At 44.2% G+C, this 19,532-nt stretch overlaps 1 protein-coding gene across 2 annotated transcripts in view; it reads left to right on the top strand.

Annotated features, from left to right (window-relative positions):
- Positions 1-8,426: 8,426 nt before the first annotated feature.
- The window catches only part of IFNLR1 (interferon lambda receptor 1), an 80,874-nt gene continuing 69,768 nt past the window's right edge, over positions 8,427-19,532 (top strand). For both annotated transcript variants that reach the window (XR_013274517.1, XM_077481842.1), the window contains exon 1: positions 8,427-8,583. Coding sequence is in view for 1 of the 2 variants with exons in the window: in XM_077481842.1 (XP_077337968.1) it covers positions 8,523-8,583 (61 nt within the window). In the remaining variant the exon portion in view is untranslated. The remainder of the gene's footprint in view (positions 8,584-19,532) is intronic.

Genomic DNA, 19,532 nt, shown 5'->3' with positions numbered 1-19,532 from the left:
AACACTCATCTGGGCCGGACATTTGAATACACCTACCACATAAGGGTTAATAAACTCCAATATACTAATTTGTTGTTTTTGGGTTTAGCTATATATATTTTTTGTCATATTATATGCCGTGTTCCCATCTCAGCCCTAGCCCTCAGTAGTGCTTTAATATAAATAAATATATATATATATATATATATATATATACATATATATATATATATATATGTAGCGCCGGCTCCTGATGAGCATGCGCTATGTTTTTTTCAAATTAATATTTCTAAAACCACAGTTGGGTTTTAGGGTTAATTATGCTAAATTATGGTTTCAGTACCAGTTTAGCCGGATTGCACTGGGTTCTCCTGTGGCTGTCACCGCTGACAAGTGTGAGAACGCAGTTTAGCTGGGCGTATTGAGTGCCATCCTTTCTCTGAACCAGCCCAGTGGGAGTGTCATCCTGCTGTGCATTCTGGGAGGTGGTATTTAAGGTACTGACATCACATGCTTCTGGGTTCCGGTCCAGAAGATCCTTCTGTCTGCTTGGTCCTGGTCCTCCTGACCAGCCCCCATGGCCCTCATGGCCTGGGGTGCGGATCCATCCAATTCCAAGTCTCGGGGCTGGATAGCCCAAGGCGAAGTAACTGAGAGGAGGATTCAAAGGTGGTCCAGTGCCGTCTCATCTGAGGAGAGGCCCAGCAACTGGAGAAGCACCCAGGGGAGGACTCTTCGGGAGGAGGCCATGCACAAGGCTGGCTCCTCCGAAGGTGCCTGGAGGCTCAGTTGAAGGACACTAAATGGACCTACACTCATACGGTATCACCGGACCGGCATGCGAGATACTGGTACCGTATGATAGCTCTTTAAATCTACCTACGTCCCTCAGTTAAATCCAAGTCTGTGGCAGAGACTTTTCACAAGTGTTCTACAGTCCCTGACAAAAGTTTTGTCACTTCTCTATTTTGTAGAAACTCCTGCTATTAACCTGACTTTTAATTAATCAATTGGTGTTAGAAATAGCTCCTATGAAAAGCTAAAGCCCTCCCAAATGATGTTTAATGCACTGAAATAAATTATTTTCACTGAAAAAAGACAGACAGGTAAAATTTTGGCAAGACAAAAGTTTTGTCGCCTATACAGAAATTGAACAACTTTACTGAAAATCCAAAAATATGTCAATAAATTAAGTAGTGGTGCTGTGAGATCCAAATTTAATATCTTGTATGACTTCCGTAAGCTTGAAGGACAGCATCCATGCGGTTTGGCAAGGATTCATACAATTTATTGATGAAGTCATCAGGAATAGCAAAGAAAACAGTCTCGCATGCCTCCCAGAGTTCATCAATATTCTTTGGTTTCGTCTTCCATGCTTCATCTTTCATCCTACACCACACATGCTCAATGATGTTCATGTCTGGTGACTGGGCTGGCCAATCCTGGAGCATCTTGATCTTCTTTGCCTTAAGGAACTTTGATGTGGAGATGGAAGTATACGATGAAGCACCATCCTGCTGCAAAATTTGGCCTTTTTTATGATTGGGAATATAAGAGGTAGCTAAGATTTCTTGGTATTTTACACTATTGATGTTGCCTTCCACCCTGCAGATCCCTTGCACACCCCCATACTGGATGTAACCCCAGACTATGATTTTGCCTCCACCAAACTTCACTGTTTTCTGGGTAAATCTCGACTCCATGCAGGGTTCCAGTAGGTCTCTTGCAATATTTGCAGCGACTGTGGTGTAATTCAACAGAAGATTCATCTGAAAAATCCACCTTCTGCCACTTTTCCAGAGTCCATCCTTTTGCAACCGACCCTTGCAAATGCCACACGGTTTTTCAATTGTCTTTTGTTTAGTGCTGGCTTATGGGCACTGATTCGACCATGGAGGCCATTTTGAGACAGAAGCCGACAAACTGTTCTGGTTGACACAGGGACTTCAGGTGACCAGGTCTCATGGAGCTCTGCTGCAGTGGAAAATGGGCTGGCCTTGGATTTTCGAGCCAACAAACGGTCCTCTCGAGCAGTTGTCTTGCGGGTTCGGCCTGACCTGGCCTTGTCCAAAATGTCTCCAGTCTCTTCAAATCTTTTTTTTATCCTCTGTACTTGACTCTGAGGCACATTGAAGGTGTCTGCCACATCAGCAGTGGATCTGGTCTTCAGCCTCTTGATAATCAACACTTTAGTCTCCGGGTGAATCTTAGGCATGTTTGCCGAGGTCTAGTTGCAGTTGAGAAGGTCTTGTGTTCTTTTTATACACACCTGAGATCTAATTGATCCATTATTAGTCACAGGTGAAGCTCATATAACAAGGCGACAACACTTATGTCTTGCCAAAAATTGACTCAATGGGCTTTACCAAGCTGTGAATATTAGAATACTTTTTGTCAGTTTCGTTTTGCACTGAAACATTACTACAAAAGCTTTTGGGATTAAAATGACCCATTTCTTGTAACAAAATCTTGGTTAGAAATATATTTTAGCGGCACTTCAGGTCAATTTGTACACAAGCGACAAGACTTTTGTCAGGGACTGTACATCCAAGTCTGTGGCAGAGACTTTGTTCAAATATTCTACATTCAAGTCTGTGGCAGAGTCTTTGCTTAAAGCGGGAGTCCACCGGGACTCCGCGTTTTTTTTTTTTTTAAAAGCCAGCAGCTACAAATACTGCAGCTGCTGACTTTTAAATAGTGACACTTACCTGTCCAGCGCGCCCGCGATGTCGGCACCCGAAGCCGATCGCTCGCTCGTGCCGCCGCCATCTTGGGTATGGGAATCAGGAAATGGAGCCTTTCGGCTTCATTTCCCGGTTCCCTACTGCGCATGCGCGAGCCGCGCGGCGCAATCCGGACGGTCCCCGCTGCCTCTGGGAGCTGTGTGTTTCCCAGCAGGCAGCGGGGCACTTGCTGAAGGGGGCGGGCGCTTGCGGAAAGGGGTGTAACGTACGCCCCTTTCCGCAGAGAGCTAGCCCGGAAGTGGGTGCAGTTACCTGGATTATCCAGGTAACTGCACCCCCCTCCCCCCTGAAAGGTGCCGATTGTGGCGCCGGAGGGGGGGGATTCCGATGAGCGGAGGTCCATTTTAGGGTGGACCTCCGCTTTAACACTCTATCGGCTGCTGGGCTTAGTGAGAGGAGGCCTATCCGGTAGTTGTAAGAATCCAGTTGTGAAACAGTAATTCTGTGGCTTTCTATTGTGAGAGACTTCCTATTCATTGCAGTTCCAAAAGTACCTGAACTTTCTTCCTAACCCTCTACCTTTCATTGAGAAATTGCGTTATCTTTTCAATAAATATCCCAAAAAGAGGATTCAGTGTCAGTTTCTGCAATTTTTTGGGCCATCTACCATGGGAAACCGCTAGACGCACACAAGGTCCAGAAGGTAACAGTAAGCCCAATCAAACCAGCAGCTCCTTCTGGGGTCAGTGCTACATATATATATATATATATATATATATATATATATATATATTTTTTTTTTTTTTTTTATAAACTTCAATCACCGCTGGGCAGTTCTGCTGACTGCTGAAATTAGGCCACTTCAAAAACAGAAGCTTGTGCAATCTTTCATAACAAACAAAAATGAACTGTTCCAGTTTTAGATCCACTAGTACTTGGATCAGGTTAAATTTCTCACTAGTAAATACATGCAGTTCTGTAGCAACACAAAATACATCATTTTGGAAATAAAAAAAATATCACTCTTTTGGAAGTACAGACTTTTTTCATTACAAATAGGAAGTTACATATAATTTAGAAATTGCTAGATATTGCAACATTTTATAAGTGTTATTGGTGACTTATTTAAAGTGATTGTAAACCCTTACATACACTACATTGTCAATAGTATTACACACACATGAACTTCAATGACATTCCAGTGTTAGTCTGTAGGGTTCAATACTAAATTGGCTCACCCTTTGCAGCTATAACAGCTTCAACTTTTCTGGGAAGACTGTCCACAAGGTTTAGGAGTGTGTCTATGGGAATTTGTGACTATTCTTTCAGAAGCGCATTTGTGAGGTCAGGCGCTGCTGTAGACGAGAAGGCCTGGCTTGCAGTCTCCACCCTAATTCATCCCAAACCCGCTCATCCATGTCTTTATGGACCTTGTTTTGTGCATTCCTCCAAATCATTTGGTGGAGGGGGGATTATGGTTTTGGGTTGTTTTTCAGGGGTTGGGCTTGGCCCCTTAGTTCTAGTGAAGGGTACCCTTAAAGTGTCAGCATACCAAGACATTTTGGACAATTTCATGCTCCCAACTTTGTGGAAACAGTTTGGGGATGGCCCCTTCCTGTTCCAAAATGACGGCGCACCAGTGCACAAAGCAAGATCCATAAAGACATGGATGAAAGAGTTTGGGGTGGAGGAACTTGACTGGCCTGCACAGAGTCCTGACCTCAACCTGATAGAACACCTTTGAGATGAGTTAGAATGGAGACTGTGAGGAAGGCCTTCTCGTCCAACATCAGGGCCTTACCTCACAAAGTCGTTTCTGGAAGAATGGTCAAACATTCCCATAAGACACACTCCTAAACCTTGTGGACAGACTTCCCAGAAGAGTTGAAGCTGTTGCCAACTCAATATTGAACCCTACGGACTAAGACTGGGATGTTATTAAAGTTGCGAGTATAAGGCAGGCGTCCCAATACTTTTGCCAAATTAGTGTATACCCACTGAAGTGACTGGCCTCGGGTGATATACAGAGCTGAAACAAATCCTCCTACATAAATTGTAACTGTTTATCTGCAGTCTTCTCTTCTTTACATCAGTTCAAAGTCCAGAATAAAAAAAAAAAAAAAAAGCTTGTCTGAGCCATCATAAAAAGGGTGCAGAGAGCTGAAGACACCCCCCCCCCCCCCTTCACACAGCACATGGGAGCAGAGCTGAGGCAGTCAATCACAAGATGTATGCTAGAGCTCCTTCCCTTGTCACCTTTTTTTCTTATGGTGACAGGAAAACCTGTCAGAAGTGAGTCATGCAGATAACAAAGGAATGAGGCAGCACACAGAAATGGCACACTGCTCTGAATTGAGACAAGTACACACTGTAGAGGGATATGCTTTTTTTTAGTTATTCATATTTTATGTCTGAGGTTTACAACCACTTTTGGGATATGCTTATTTTCATTTGAAAATAAAAACTATTACAGGGCCTATGTATGCTACAAGCACCGTTAGTTAGCTCCTAAGATAGAAGATATTTAAAAGACCAAAACAAACAAAAAACAAAATATGTAGCACTTGGAGAAAACAAAACCCTGGCTAATCTGGGTCATCATGGTATGCACCTTTCGAAAATGCCTGAATAAGAACATTAGGTATATTTATCTTCTTAGAGCACATAGCGCACCCCATGGGATGTGCAGCGGCACAATTCTGTGACCGCTGTGTCTAGTGGACACAGTGGATCACAGCACTTGGTACCCAGCCTATTAGTGCAGCCTCATCAGTACCCATCAGTGCCTCCTATCAGTGCCGCCTATCAGTGCAGCCTCATCAGTGCCCCCTATCAGTCGAGCCTCCTCAGTGCCCCCTATCAGTGTAGCCTCATCAGTGTCCCCTATCAGTGCTCATCAGTGCAGCCTATCAGTGCCTCCTATCGATGGACCCTCATCAGTGCCAACTATCAGTGCCTCCTATCAGTGGAGCCTCATCAGTGCCCCCTATCAGTGCAGCCTCATCAGTGCCTCCTATCAGTGCCACCTATCAGTGCCTCCTATCAGTGCCACCTATCAGTGCAGCCTCATCAGTGCCACCTATCAGTGCTCATCAGTGTCATCTATCAGTGCTGCCTCATCAGTGCCACCTATCAGTGAAGCCTCATCAGCGCTCATCAGTGCCTACTATCAGTACAGCCTATCAGTGCCTCCTATCAGTGCTGCCTATCAGTGCACCTCATCAGTGCCCATCACTTTCTCGAGACAGGGGTACTTAGGACATTTTTTTAGACTTGCAGGGGTACTTCACCATAAAAGGTTGAGAAACACTGCCCCAGACTGTCTGCTTTCCAAAAAGTGGTTATTTGGGGGGTATTTGTACTGTCCTGGCATTTTAGGGCTTCAAGAAATAAGATAGGCCATCAGTACATCAGGATTGATCAATTTTCAAATATACATATATACTAGGGCTGACACAACTAATCAACATAATAAATTACAATTGATTATGAAAATAGTTGTCAACTATCTTTACAATCAATTAGTTGGTCAGCCAATTAGTTGGTCTGCATACAAAATGATTTATTTGTTTACATATCAGAAAATATAGTGCAGCACTTATACAGCTCAGTATACTGTTCATCCATGTCAGGGCCATCTTTAACCACTTCAATACCGGGCACTTAAACACCTTCCTGCCCAGACCAATTTTGAGCTTTCTGCGCTGTCGCACTTTGAATGACAATTGGTCATAGAGTTTTCTTTTGGTGGTATTTTGATCACCTCTGCGTTTTTTATTTTTTGCTAAACAAATAAAAAAATACCAAAAATTTTGAAAAAAAAACGTTTTTTTTTGTTTCAGTTTCAAAACTTTGCAAATAAGTAAGTTTTCTCCTTCACTGATGGGCACTGATGGGGTTACACTGATGGGCAATGATAAGGCGGCACTGATGGGCACCGATGAGGTGGCACCAATGAAGTGGCACTGATGAGGTGGCATTGATGAACACCGATATGTGGCACTGATAGGCGGCACTGATGGGTGGCACTGATGGGCGACACGGATGGGCACTGATAGGTGGCACAAATTGGCACGGATTGTCATGGATGGGCATGGATAGGTGGCACAGGTGGGCATGGGTTAGGCGGCACAGGTGGGCATGGGTAGGCGGCACAGGTGGGCATGGGTAGGCGGCACAGGTGGGCATGGGTAGACACTGATAGGCGGCACAGATGGGAACTGATAGGCGGCATTGTATTATAATATATTGTACTAATGGATGCCAATCAGTGGCAATCAATAATGCATGCCAATCAGTGATGCCCATTGTGGGCACTGATTGGCATCCATTATGGGCACTGATTGCATCCATTGTGGCACTGACTGGAATCCCTGGTGGTCTAGGGTGGCATACCTTGTCCTTGGCATCCCTGGTGGTCTGGTGGCGTCCCTGGTGGTCCAGTGTGGGCATCCTCGGGGGGGCTGTGCTGATAATCGATCAGCACAGACCCCCCCTGTCAGAGGAGCAGCCGATAGGCTCTCCACTACTCGCGTCTGACAGACGCGAGTGAGGAAAAGCCGATCACCGGCTTTTCCTATTTACACTGTGATCAGCCGTGATTGGACACGGATGATCACGTGGTAAAGAGTCAGACTGACACCCCGCAACAACGATCGGCGCGATGCGCGCCCTCGGGGGCGCGCAGCAGCTCATAATCCTGATCACATCATATGACGTCCGGTCAGGATTATGAAACCTCTTTGCCGCCGTCTATTTGCTATAGGGCGGGCGGCAAGTGGTTAATATTGATTGGACCCTGGGCAATAATTTTCTTGCCAGACCCCCATTTCATTCTTCACCTGCTCTTAGACTTACAATAAATAGCAGCTAGACTTAAAATCAGTTTACTATATGAGATCAGGCAGCAATTGCAATTGGCTGCCGGTGGTTACAGCATATCATTACTGCTTACTGACTGGTTGCTAAAGGTTTCAGCACACATTTCACTGATTAGTTGCTAAAGGTTACAGCAAATGATTTCTGCTTGTTAATTGGTTGCTAGAGATTACTGTACAGTATTACTACTACTCATTACAGTACTGTATTAAAAATTACACACCCCTTTGACCCTAGTGGTCTGTGCAATGCCCTTCATGCACTTTTATATTATAAATACTGTTTTTTCTGCCTGAAATTTGGAGATTGTCCATAGCAACCAAAAAGTGTCCCTTTTTCAGTGTTTTAGGTGTTTTAGATTACATTATTGAATAATTTTTATTATTATTTATTATATTATAAACTTTATCATACCCGGGATGTCTGCTAGACTCTGGTTTGAAGAGATTTAAGAGAGTTATTCCTAAGAATTACAGGACTACAATATAAAACGCCAAATTTCCATGCAAAATAATTGTACCGCTTTCAGCACCTAAATCCAGACTGAATCATACCGCCAGGGAGGTTAATCGAGGAATTAATCTTTAATTTCCACAGCTATACTTATAATTATTAAATACGTGTTTTTTTGTTTTGTTTTTATTGGAAAAATGATAAATATCGCAGGAAAGAAGAATTGATGTATAATAAATATGTTAGATTGGCTAAAGTACTGTCAGCATCGTGAAAACTATTATTGAAGAATATGTAGCTGGTTACATTTTACTAATCACTATGAAGCAGTGTGTCAATGACTCTGTAGGGGACCTGGCAGGAAAGAGTTACACATATGAAAGTTTACACCCAGGGGAACTTCCCACATAGGCGTGTTAGTATTGCGTACTACAGTGAGCTCAGGTGCAGAGAGGTTACCTAGTAGTCAGGAAATCCTTTGTAGATGTGAAAAAACCTGGTCATAAGGAAGAAGATCGTAATGTAGCCATGAGTATCTTGAAGGAATGGGCCCTTTTGGTCATGTTGGGGATTCTGGATTGTGTAGCAGGTATGTGACTTTATTTAGGTACAAAGGTTTTAAGGAGACCTTAGGATACAACGCAGGGAGGTCAGCCCGGCGTGGGCTATGTGGATTTACAAGAACACTATTTGACAAAGAGGAGGGGGGGAAAAAAGACTCTAAAAGAGTATTAGATGTAGTTGTGTAAATATGTAATGACTGTGAAATCTGGAAGGTGGGAGAGTAAAACTAGAATAGAATGTATAGGTAGAAGACGCAAAGTATCCAGAGGAGAACACTGACAGCAGGATTAGGTGAACAAAAATGTAGTCATGAGAAACAGTTACCATAGGAGTGACAGTGATATTTAAGTAAACATTGTGCTAGATTAACCGTAATAGATTTAAACAATGCAAAAATATTCCGTATAAGACTGCGTACACACAAGTGTCAAAGGCTTGGCTTATCTTCCCGATACGTCAGAGTTGCCAATCCCATTCCTTTTTTGGAAAGCAGTCCAAAAATACTTACACATCAAATATTTACATGCACGTCCCATCAAACACGGATAACGTACATTTCATGACATGTAATATTTGAAAATATATGCTAACCTGCAGCCAATTGAGTACTACACAACACAAGCAAATACTAAACACACCATTTCTTTTCAAACCTAATTGGACAAACCTGATTAGTCTTCATGCTAAAGGATTAAAGTAGAACTAAAGTCAAAACTTTTTTTTTTGGGTAGAGTAAGGAGGATTATAATCTCTGCCATTTTTTACCATCTGTATCTCATTGGAGAGATTTTCCTTTACTATCCTACAACCAAAATGGGAGAGGAAATCCCTTCAAATTAAGGGAATTATTAGTGACCTGGTGACAACCCAAAATTTGGGATTTTCTTTCTTCACTCTCAGTGATACAGGCATACCCCACTTTTAAGTACACAACTGTGTTTATCTACTAAAGCTAGAAAGTGAAAAATCAGCTCACTTCTGCATAGAAACCAATGAGCTTCCAGGTTTTATTACCAAAGTTTAATTGAACAAGCTGGGGTTAGAAGCTCATTGGTTTCTATGCAGAAGTGAGCCTGATTTTGCACTTTCCAGCTTTAGTAAATAAACCCCATTTTGTACTTAAAAGTGGGGTATGCCTGTACTGGTTGCCAGGACAAGTAGAAAGGGTGAATGTTCCTAACGGGGACAAAGACAGCATAAAAAAACTGGTATGTGTTCTAATCCCTTTCTACTCTATCTATTGCTAAGAAAAAAACTTTTAGTTTTAGTAAAGTTTAAGTATCTATATCCATATAGGGGGAAAACTCTACCTGATGCCAGGCTTACAAACCATGAAAAAAGCTGAATAGTCAGTACCAGTGCTGCATCCCTTGTTCTTCGTTGGAGTTCCTTTAGGGCTCATGCAGACCTATGTGTTCTTGCACAGTCCATTAATGTGTTACCGCACACTGGGCGTTATTTACTAAAGGCAAATCCACTTTGCACTACAAGTGCACTGCAAGTGTACTTGAAAGTGCATTGAAAGTGCAGTCACTGTAGATCAGAGAGAGACATGCAAGGAAAATAAAAAAGAGCATTTTAGCTTGCACATGATTGGATACTAAAATCAGCAGAGCTTCCACTCATTCTCAGATCTTCCCTTCAGATTTACAGTGACTGCACTTCCAAGTGCACTAGCAGTGCAATTTGTAGTGCAAAGTGGATTTGCCTTTTGTAAATAACCCCCATTGTGTTGTGCATATCGAATGGGATTATAATGTAAAGGAACAGACCAAAAAAACAGATATGCATTTGTTCTAATGCAGAGCACAACATTTCGTGGTAATGCATTACTGTGCGTTGTGGTGCACATAAGACACATCTGCATTGGAGTTACAGTAAGTATGGAAAAGAATCACCCCCTTTAAAATAATCACATTTGGTGTTTTGCAGCCTGAATTAAAGACAGACAAATTTTTTGTTTTATCCAGCTGTGTTTACTACTGTAACTTATAACATCCAAGTAAAAGATATAACACCATTATGTCAGAAAAATTTTAAATAAAAAAACAGAATCACTGAGTTGTAAAAAGGATCCCCCCCTCCCCCCTTGTGTCAGTATTTTGTTGGACAGCACTTGGCTTTAATTCCAGCCTTTAGTCTGTTGGATTATGTCTCTATTAACATCTAGACTTTTCAGTTGCCCACTCTTCTTTGCAGAACTGCTCAAGTTCAGTTAAATGTGATAGTGATCATTTGTGGACTGCAGTCTTCAAGTCATTCCACAGATTTTCTAAAGCCTCGTACACTTTTCAGACGAACAGTTTTTTGTTGCATGCTAGTCTCATGTCGAAAGAGGTTACTTACAATACGAAAATTTTCGTACGACAGACAACAACGTCAGAAGTGAAGTAATGTGGTGAATAGTTTTGTATGTATTCTTTCATCTCTGAGCGTGCGTAGTCTTGCTCTTACGATTTTTTTTTGTACGAAAACCATACTAATGAAATGAAAATCGGACATTGAGTTCACATTTGACAGAAATGTTATAGTCCGCACATCCAGATTTTGTCTGGCGAAAAAGCAAAATCGACTGTCGAAAGCACCGTACCAACAATCTGAAAATCGGCAGACAGCTTGTTGCAAGAATTTTCCATCCGATTTTCATTTCGTGTGTATGGGCCTTAAGCCATGAAATGGCAGAAATCCAATACAACTCAACATCCAAATAATGCAATTCCTACAGTAAAGAATGGAGGTGGTAATATCCTGTTATGGGGGTGTTTCTCTGCACTTGTCAGGATAGAAGGAAAATGGATGGGACAAATTACCATCAAATTCTTGAGGAAAATCTGCTGCAATTTGACAGAAATTTGTCAGTTTGAAGAAGGTTTACTTTCCAACATGACAGTGACCCAAAAGCACACAGCAAAAATGACCAATCAGTGGTTGAAGGAGAAAAAAGTGAATGTCCTTGCATGACTGAGAACCCAGACTTAAACCCCATTGAAAATCGGTGGAATGAATGCAGTCCACAAATGGTCACCAAATATAACTTAACCACTTGCCGCCCGCCCTATAGGCAATTGACGGCTGCAAAGTGGTTGCATAATTCTGATCGGACGTCATATGACGTGATCAGGATTTCGAGCCGCCGCGCGCCCCCGGGGGCGCGCATCGCGGCGATCGTTGTTGCGGGGTGTCAGTCTGACGAGTCCGACGGAGACTCTTTACCACGTGATCAGCCTGTCCAATCACGGCTGATCACAGTGTAAATAGGAAAAGCCGGTGATCGGCTTTTCCTCACTCGCGTCTGTCAGACGCGAGTAGAGGAGAGCCGATCGGCTGCTCCTCTGACAGGGGGGTCTGTGCTGATCGATTATCAGCACAGCCCCCCCCCCCCCCCCGAAGATGCCCACACTGGACCGCCAGGTACGCCACCAGACCACCAGGGATGCCCAGTAAAAGGTAATCCTCCCTAGACCACCAGGGATGCCAGTCAGTTCCCACAATGGATGCCAATCAGTGCCATAATGGATGCCAATCAGTGCCCACAATGGGCATCACTGATTGGCATGCATTATTGTTTGGCACTGATTGGCATCCATTAGTACAGTATAACATAATACAATGCCGCCTATGAGTGCCCACCTGTGCCGCCTATCAGTGCCCACCTGTGCCGCCTATCAGTGCCCATCCGTGCCACCTATCAGTGCCCATCCATGCCCATCTGTGCCGCCTATCCATGCCCATCTGTGCTGCCTATCCATGCCCATCTGTGCCGCCCATCCATGCCAATCCGTGCCAGCTATCAGTGCCAATTTGTGACACCTATCAGTGCCCATCCGTTTCGCCCATCAGTGCCACCCATCAGTGCCGCCTATCAGTGCCCATCAGTGCCACCTATCAGTGCCACATATCAATGTCCATCAATACCACCTCATCAGTGCCACTTCATTGGTGCCACATCATTGGTGCCCATCAGTGCCACCTTATCAGTGCCCATCAGTGTAGCCCCATCAGTGCCCATCGGTGAAGGAGAAAACTTACTTATTTACAAAGTTTTGAAACTGAAACAAAATATTTTTTTATTTGTAGCGCAAAAAATAAAAACCGTAGAGGTGATCAAATACCACCAAAAGAAAGCTCTATTTGTGGGAAAAAATGATAAAAATTTCATTTGGGTACAGTGTAGCATGACCGCGCAATTGTTATTCAAAGTGCGACAGCGCAGAAAGCTCAAAATTGGTCTGGGCAGGAAGGTGTTTAAGTGCCCGGTATTGAAGTGGTTAAGCTGTTCTGCAAAGAAAAGTGGGCAAATATTACACAAATGTCTACATGTGCAAAGTTAGTAGAGACATATCCCAACAGACTAAATACTGTAATTAAAGCAAAAGGTGGTTCAACAAAATACTGACACAAAGGGGTGATCCTTTTTCCTACTCGGGTATTCTGTTTTTGAATTGTTTTTGTTCATGTACAATGGCCAGCAACTCTGATATCAGTGTAGCCAGTCAGTGTCCCTAACCCCCACTGCACCAATCACAGTGTCCCTAATCACCGCCACTCTAGTAGCAGTGTTCCTGATCACTGTCGCACCAGTCCCAGTGTCCCTGATCACCGCCACACTAGTCCCAGTGTCCCTAATCACCACCACACCAGTTCCAGTGTCCCTGATCACTGCAACACCAGTCCTAGAGTCCCTGATCACTGCCACACTAGTCCCAGTGTCCCTAATCACCACCACACCAGTTCCAGTGTCCCTGATCACTGCTGCACCAGTCCCAGTGTCCTTGATCACTGCTGCACCAGTCCCAGTGTCCTTGATCACTGCTGCACCAGTCCCCATGTCCCTAATCATCACCGCATTAGTCCTAGTGTCCTTGATCACTGCAACACCAGTCCTAGAGTCCCTGATCACTGCCACACTAGTCCCAGTGTCCCTAATCACTACCACACCAGTTCCAGTGTCCCTGATCACTGGTGCGCCAGTCGCAGTGTTCCTAATCACCACCGCACCAGTCCTAGTGTCCCTGATTACTGCCATACCAGTCCCAGTGTCACTGATCACTCCCGCACCAGTTCCAGAGTCCCTGATCACTGCTGCATGAGTCCCAGTGTCTCTAATCACCACCACACCAGTCCTAGAGTCCCTGATCCCTGCCTCACCAGTCCCAGTGTCCCTGATCACTGCCAAACCTGTCCTAGCTTCCCCTCTGCCTCACCAGTTCTAGTGTCCCCGATCAATGCCACACCAGTCCCAGTGTCCCTGATCACCACCACACCAGCCCCAGTGTCCCTGATTCCTTCACACCATTCCCAGTGTCCCTGATCACTGTCACACCAGTCTCAGTGTCCCCGATCACTGCCACACCAGTGCCAGAGTCCCTAATCACTGCCACACCAGTCCCAGAGTCCCTGATCATTGCTGCACCAGTCCAAGTGTTCCTGATCAATTCAATACCAGTCCTAGTTTCCCTGATCAATGCAACACCAGTCCCAGTTTCCCTGATCAATGCAACACCAGTCCCAGTTTCCCTGATCATTGCAACACCAGTCCCAGTTTCCCTGACCAATGCAACACCAGTCCCAGCATCCCTGATCACCATCACACCAGTCTTAGTATCACCATAAGGACTCATTCACATGTGCCGTGCTCTTTGAAGAGTGATCCAAACACAGATGGCATTTTTACAGGCAGTGAGGAGGCATTGTATTGCCTCTTCACCACCTGCTTTATCCTCTTGGACCCCGCACAAGTGCCCCAATACACTTAAATGGATGCAATTGGAGGGCATACAGGGGGTATAATTCTTGGCAAACCACTGTAGCCACAGCATGTGTATACTTCCAACCCTAGCTTGTGCAGCCAAAGGGGGTAACAGTTGAAGGGTAGTCAAACCAAGGCTTAATCACAAGCTTTTATGCCCCCCCCCCCGTCTGTTTATTGACCACATTTCTGCCTGCTGCTGGTTCCTACTCTTTGCCTGTTTAGTGAGCACGTCTCTGCCTTCCGCCTCAACTGACCCATCTGCATGTCCAACTGACTGTTTTCTTGCGAGACACCAATCCCAGCCATTCCCTACAGACAAGTACACACCTGCAACCACAGGAACTATTTTGTTCTCTTTTTCTTCTGTAATTCCTGACCAGTGAACATGGCAATCCAGGGGGCAGCCATGCATCACTAGGCTAGGCTCACTTAGGCTATGCTCACTTCGCTTATAGGAATGGGGACTGCTATAGGTGATGCTACACTTAGCTATATTACCTGACCACTCGTATAGAGGTGACTATTCGGGTACATTGGTTTTGATACAATTGGTTGATTTGTGTGATGCACAAGAAACAATGTCTGGCATATAATCTGTGGTATCACCCTACTTGGAAGGAGTAGCAGAATGTGTTTTGGGTTGTAATTATAAGTATTAGACATGTGCGATTAGTTTCCTACAAATTGAAAATTCGTACGAATCCGACATATGAATTTTTAAGCATATGAAATTCAGCCAGCAAAAGTCAGATGGAGCATACACACGGTGGCATTTTCCGACCCAAAGCTCTCATCAGTCTTTTGCTGGCGGAAGTTCCAATTGTGTGTATGGGTCATTATAGAAAATTAAATAGTTCAACTCACCATAGTGTAGAATCAGTGGGGGCCCCGAGTGTGTTACTTGCCACCATCGCCTGCCACCAGATGCAGATTGTCACTTGTCACACGTTGCAGATTGTCACTTGCCACGTCACCTGCCACAAGTTGCAGATTGTCACTTGCCACGTCACCTGTCAATCAGTGCAGATTGTCCACTTGCCACATCACCTGTCACACATTGCGGATTGTCCACTTGCCACGTCACCTGCCACACATTGTGGATTGTCCACTTGCCACGTCACCTGCCACAAGTTGCGGATTGTCACTTGCCACGTCACCTGTCACACGTTGCAAATTGTCCACTGTCACCTGCCACACATTACGGATTGTCCACTTGCCACGTCACCTGCCACAAGTTGCGGATTGTCACTGCCACGTCACCTGCCACACATTGCGGATTGTCCACTTGCCACATCGCCTGCCACAAGTTGCAGATTGTCACTTTCCTGCTAAGGTGGGGAATGGGGATTGTCACTTCCTGTGTCCCATTCTGAGTCAGTCAGATTACATTATCTCTCTGCTACCTGAGTGAGAGCAGAACTGCCAGGATGCAGGGCGGGTGCCGTGCAGTGAGAGATGATGTCATCTCTCTGCTCTGCCACCCGCTGATTGGCCAGTCCACCCATCAAGCCTCCCAGCTGGCAGCTTCCTGTCAGTCCGTTCCTCTGATCGCCAAGCCACCCAGCTGCGTCCGCTCACACAGTCAGTGTGAGTGTACGAGCATCGAGCGGACGTGCAGCTTGGTGGCTCACCCGCCGCCCGCTTATTTACACGCTGACTCACCGAGCCCTACTCGGCTGCGGGCCCCATATTGCCCACGTGGGCCGCTATGGCGGCAGTTCCGCCACTGGAACTGGACCTACTATGATTTTTTGACCAAGCTGATCTACTCAAAGCTTTCTACAATTTGGAAGGGGTCATTTAGATCGAGTCGAGTCTGCCAATGCTGCTGAGATTGTAAATTGTAGCTATCTCACTACAACTGTAACAGTTATAGAGATCACACTTAGGCCTCTTTCACACGGGACGGATCAGTAATGATCTGCCCCGTGAAGATCCGCTCGCTCAGCGGGGATCGCTCCAATGTCCCCGCTGAGCCGGCTGCGGACAGGGTGGTCTCCGCACACTGTGCAGGGACCGCCCTGTCAGATCTCCGCTCTCCTCTATGGGGATCGGATGAGCACGGACCGTCTGTCCGTGTTCGTCCGATCCGCTCTGCAGACGGATAGAAAAATAGGATTTTCCTCCGTCTGCAGAACCGGACTGTTGCGGAGGCGGATGAAATCGGGTGTCTGTGGATGCTCATCCGCAGACACCCGCTATCCCATAGGGATGAATGTATGTCCGTATTTCCGCAAACGGATGGATGAAATACGGACATACCGTCCGAATGTGTGAAAGGGGCCTTACAATGCTTAGAGTGGGAAGGGGGAGAGACAGAACAGAGCTGATCTGAAATCTCACACAATATTGTCAGCAATCACCACTTATCTTTTGTGAACTACAAACCCACTCAGGTAATAGACACAAGAAAATGGAGTGCGTTTATAGTCCAAAACAGGAGAGCAGCCTAGGTTGGAAGCACTGGTCGCTCTTAGATACAGTAAAGTAAGTGAGTATTGTCACTCTAGGACAGGAAATTAGTTGCTGTTAGGGTCATCAGATGAAAACAAAGGTAAAAAAAAAAAAAGAAAACTAAGCAGCCACCACATATAGGGATTGGTAAGCTTCCACATCACATATTTTGTTTTTGTGTTTTAAATGCATTTTAAGCATATTTTAACATTCCAAGGCTAGGGTATTAAAAGTTGCAGACAAAATAAACCCTTAAGTTCTCACTCTGCAATCCCTTGAAAAAGAATGATCTACTGTTAGTGGAAAAAGCGAGTGTCTACTTTGGATAAATGCAGAGCTAATATTAAAACAACACCAATTATATTAAAACTACTTGATGTGTTTTTAAACATCACAGGTAAAATAAGCGCTTGTAGGCCTAAGGTGCAGTATCAACTTCTGGCCCATTCTTTGCTCTGAACAATTTTGTAGTAGGTTATACTCACCTGAAATGGAGCTTACCAGAAACCTTAAGGGTCGGTCCACACTGGGACGTCTTGTCAGGTGACAAGTAGCGTCCCGTTCTGTACAATGAAACCATTCTAATCGGAGCGACACAAGTCGCTCCGACTTAGAAAAAGGTTCCTGTACGACTTTGGGGGAGACTTGAGGCAACTTGCATTGACTTCTATACAGAAGTCGTTTTGCAAGTCGCCGCAGTGGTCGCGTTCAGGTCGCCTGAGACAGTCACGCTGTAAGTCGTGCTGCCTCAGTGTGAACCGGACCTAACTGTGTGGCTGCCCAAAGTTCACCAGGCAATCTTTATCTCTTAATATAAATAAAATATTCAGCGCTAATATATATATATATATATATATACAATAAATGCTAATGCAAGCAGACACTCAAGATAAATTCAATCAATCCCTCAAATAACTAAAAATATATAAACAGTGCTGCGCAAAAAATATTAAATGTCCATAATCTATGGGAGTCCATAATCCGAAAAGGTGCAAGTGGATAGATGTAGATTAATAGGTCTGATATTCAGTGATCCCTTCACCACATAAATGGATGGCCTCTCACCTCCAACCTACGACCTATTAAAGGTCACTATGCAGTAAACGAACGGTAAAACCCACAAATCTTGCAACCTTCTGTCTAGTGCAAATCACTATGCAGTGAGCGAACGGTGAAGTCAACAGGTCCTCATATCATAGTAATATCGGGATCCAAAGTTTCAAAAAGCCATATGTAAAAAAGAACATACGATCTAATGCTCTCTGCGTTGCATCTGTAATAGTATAAAACAAACGGAATTGCACTTATGCTTAGCACTCGGCTTGGAGTGCGATATTTTGTAAGTGCAATTCCATTTGTTTTATACTATTAAAGATGCAACGCAGAGAGCATTAGATCGTATGTTCTTTTATACATATGGCTTTTTTTTAAACTTCGGATCCCGATATTACTATGATACGAGGGCCTGTTGGCTTCACCGTTCGCTCACTCCATAGTGTTTTGCACTAGACAGAAGGTTGCAAGATTTGTGGGTTTTAGGGCATAGAGAGCAATAAAAACTTTCAGGCATTCCAATCCCTCTCCACTCTATCCAAAAACAAACAAAAAAAGTTTTGCCTTTAGTTATTCTTTAAGCAAAAATCCTGTGAAGATGTTGACAAACTGTGAATGGGTCTTCTCATGAAGCGGAGTCTGAGCTGTATATGCTTAATAGATGACAAGGAAGATATTGTAGTCAAGCTTGGCAGCCCTGGGCATTCCAAATCTGCACAATGAAAATTTCTTGGGAACTCCATGTCAAATAAATATAACCTATTATGAAATAGGTAAAATCCAAAAGAAAAGCCACACAAAGATTTTGTCTTCATAGGCAAAACTTTAATCTTTAAATGAGAAGGTCAGGACGTGGAAAAAACATTCATACTCACCTACAGAACATGGATGCAGCATCGGTCTGATTCTGTAGCTAGGCCTGCTACCTCCAAGTCCAAGAACTGAGCGATTACGTGACCTATGATCGCTCAGTTCTCAGGTATGCTCTGAGCAGAGAGAGGTGACTCTTAGTCACGACTCTCTGCTGTGCCCCTCCAGCACTCACTGGACAGGAATCTGGGTGGATCCCAACATTATTGTCCAGATTCTCTATAGGTCTGGAGGAGCTCTGTGTCGTCAGCGGACAGTGGACTTTAGCCCACCTTCAGCTGATATGACCAAAAAGCTTTAGCCATACTTCACTTATAATCAGCCGACAAGCTTAAGCACATGGTCCTGTCCCCAGCACCACCTCTCTAACATGTTTCACCCACTGGGCTTAATCATACAAAATTATAAATTCTGAGGGAAACCGCGCTACTTATTCACAGGTAGAGGGGAAAATGGGTGGAATTTTTTTTTTTTACGGATAGACAGGTTGCAGCCCCCCACCAAAGAAAACCCCCAAACAGGGTTTTCACAATATTATAACCTAAAAACCGGGGTATCTGGTGCTACCTATGATTAAGTAAAAATTAGATAAAGTATAGAGTAGAGATACAAAGTGAGTATTTTTATAGTCCCTAAAAATACCAGCAATCTCATAAAATGCGCTCTATATCTCAAAGGCCTATATCAGATATCCTATTCCCACACTAATGGGAATATTAGCCTCTATCAGGGACAAGGTTCAATAATCCCAAAGACTGCTGAGCGCCAAGAGCTCTATCTGATTTAACCAATGTGAACCCCTATGCGACTTTAACAATAAAATCACATAGATAATCTTGGATGTG

This window comes from Lithobates pipiens, unplaced genomic scaffold (genome assembly GCF_037356315.1).
Source record: "Lithobates pipiens isolate NorthernLeopardFrog02 unplaced genomic scaffold, aLitPip1_a1.2 Scaffold_16, whole genome shotgun sequence".
NCBI lineage: Eukaryota > Metazoa > Chordata > Amphibia > Anura > Ranidae > Lithobates > Lithobates pipiens.
Note: the sequence above shows the minus strand (reverse complement) of the source record. Positions and strands in the feature narration are given on the sequence as shown.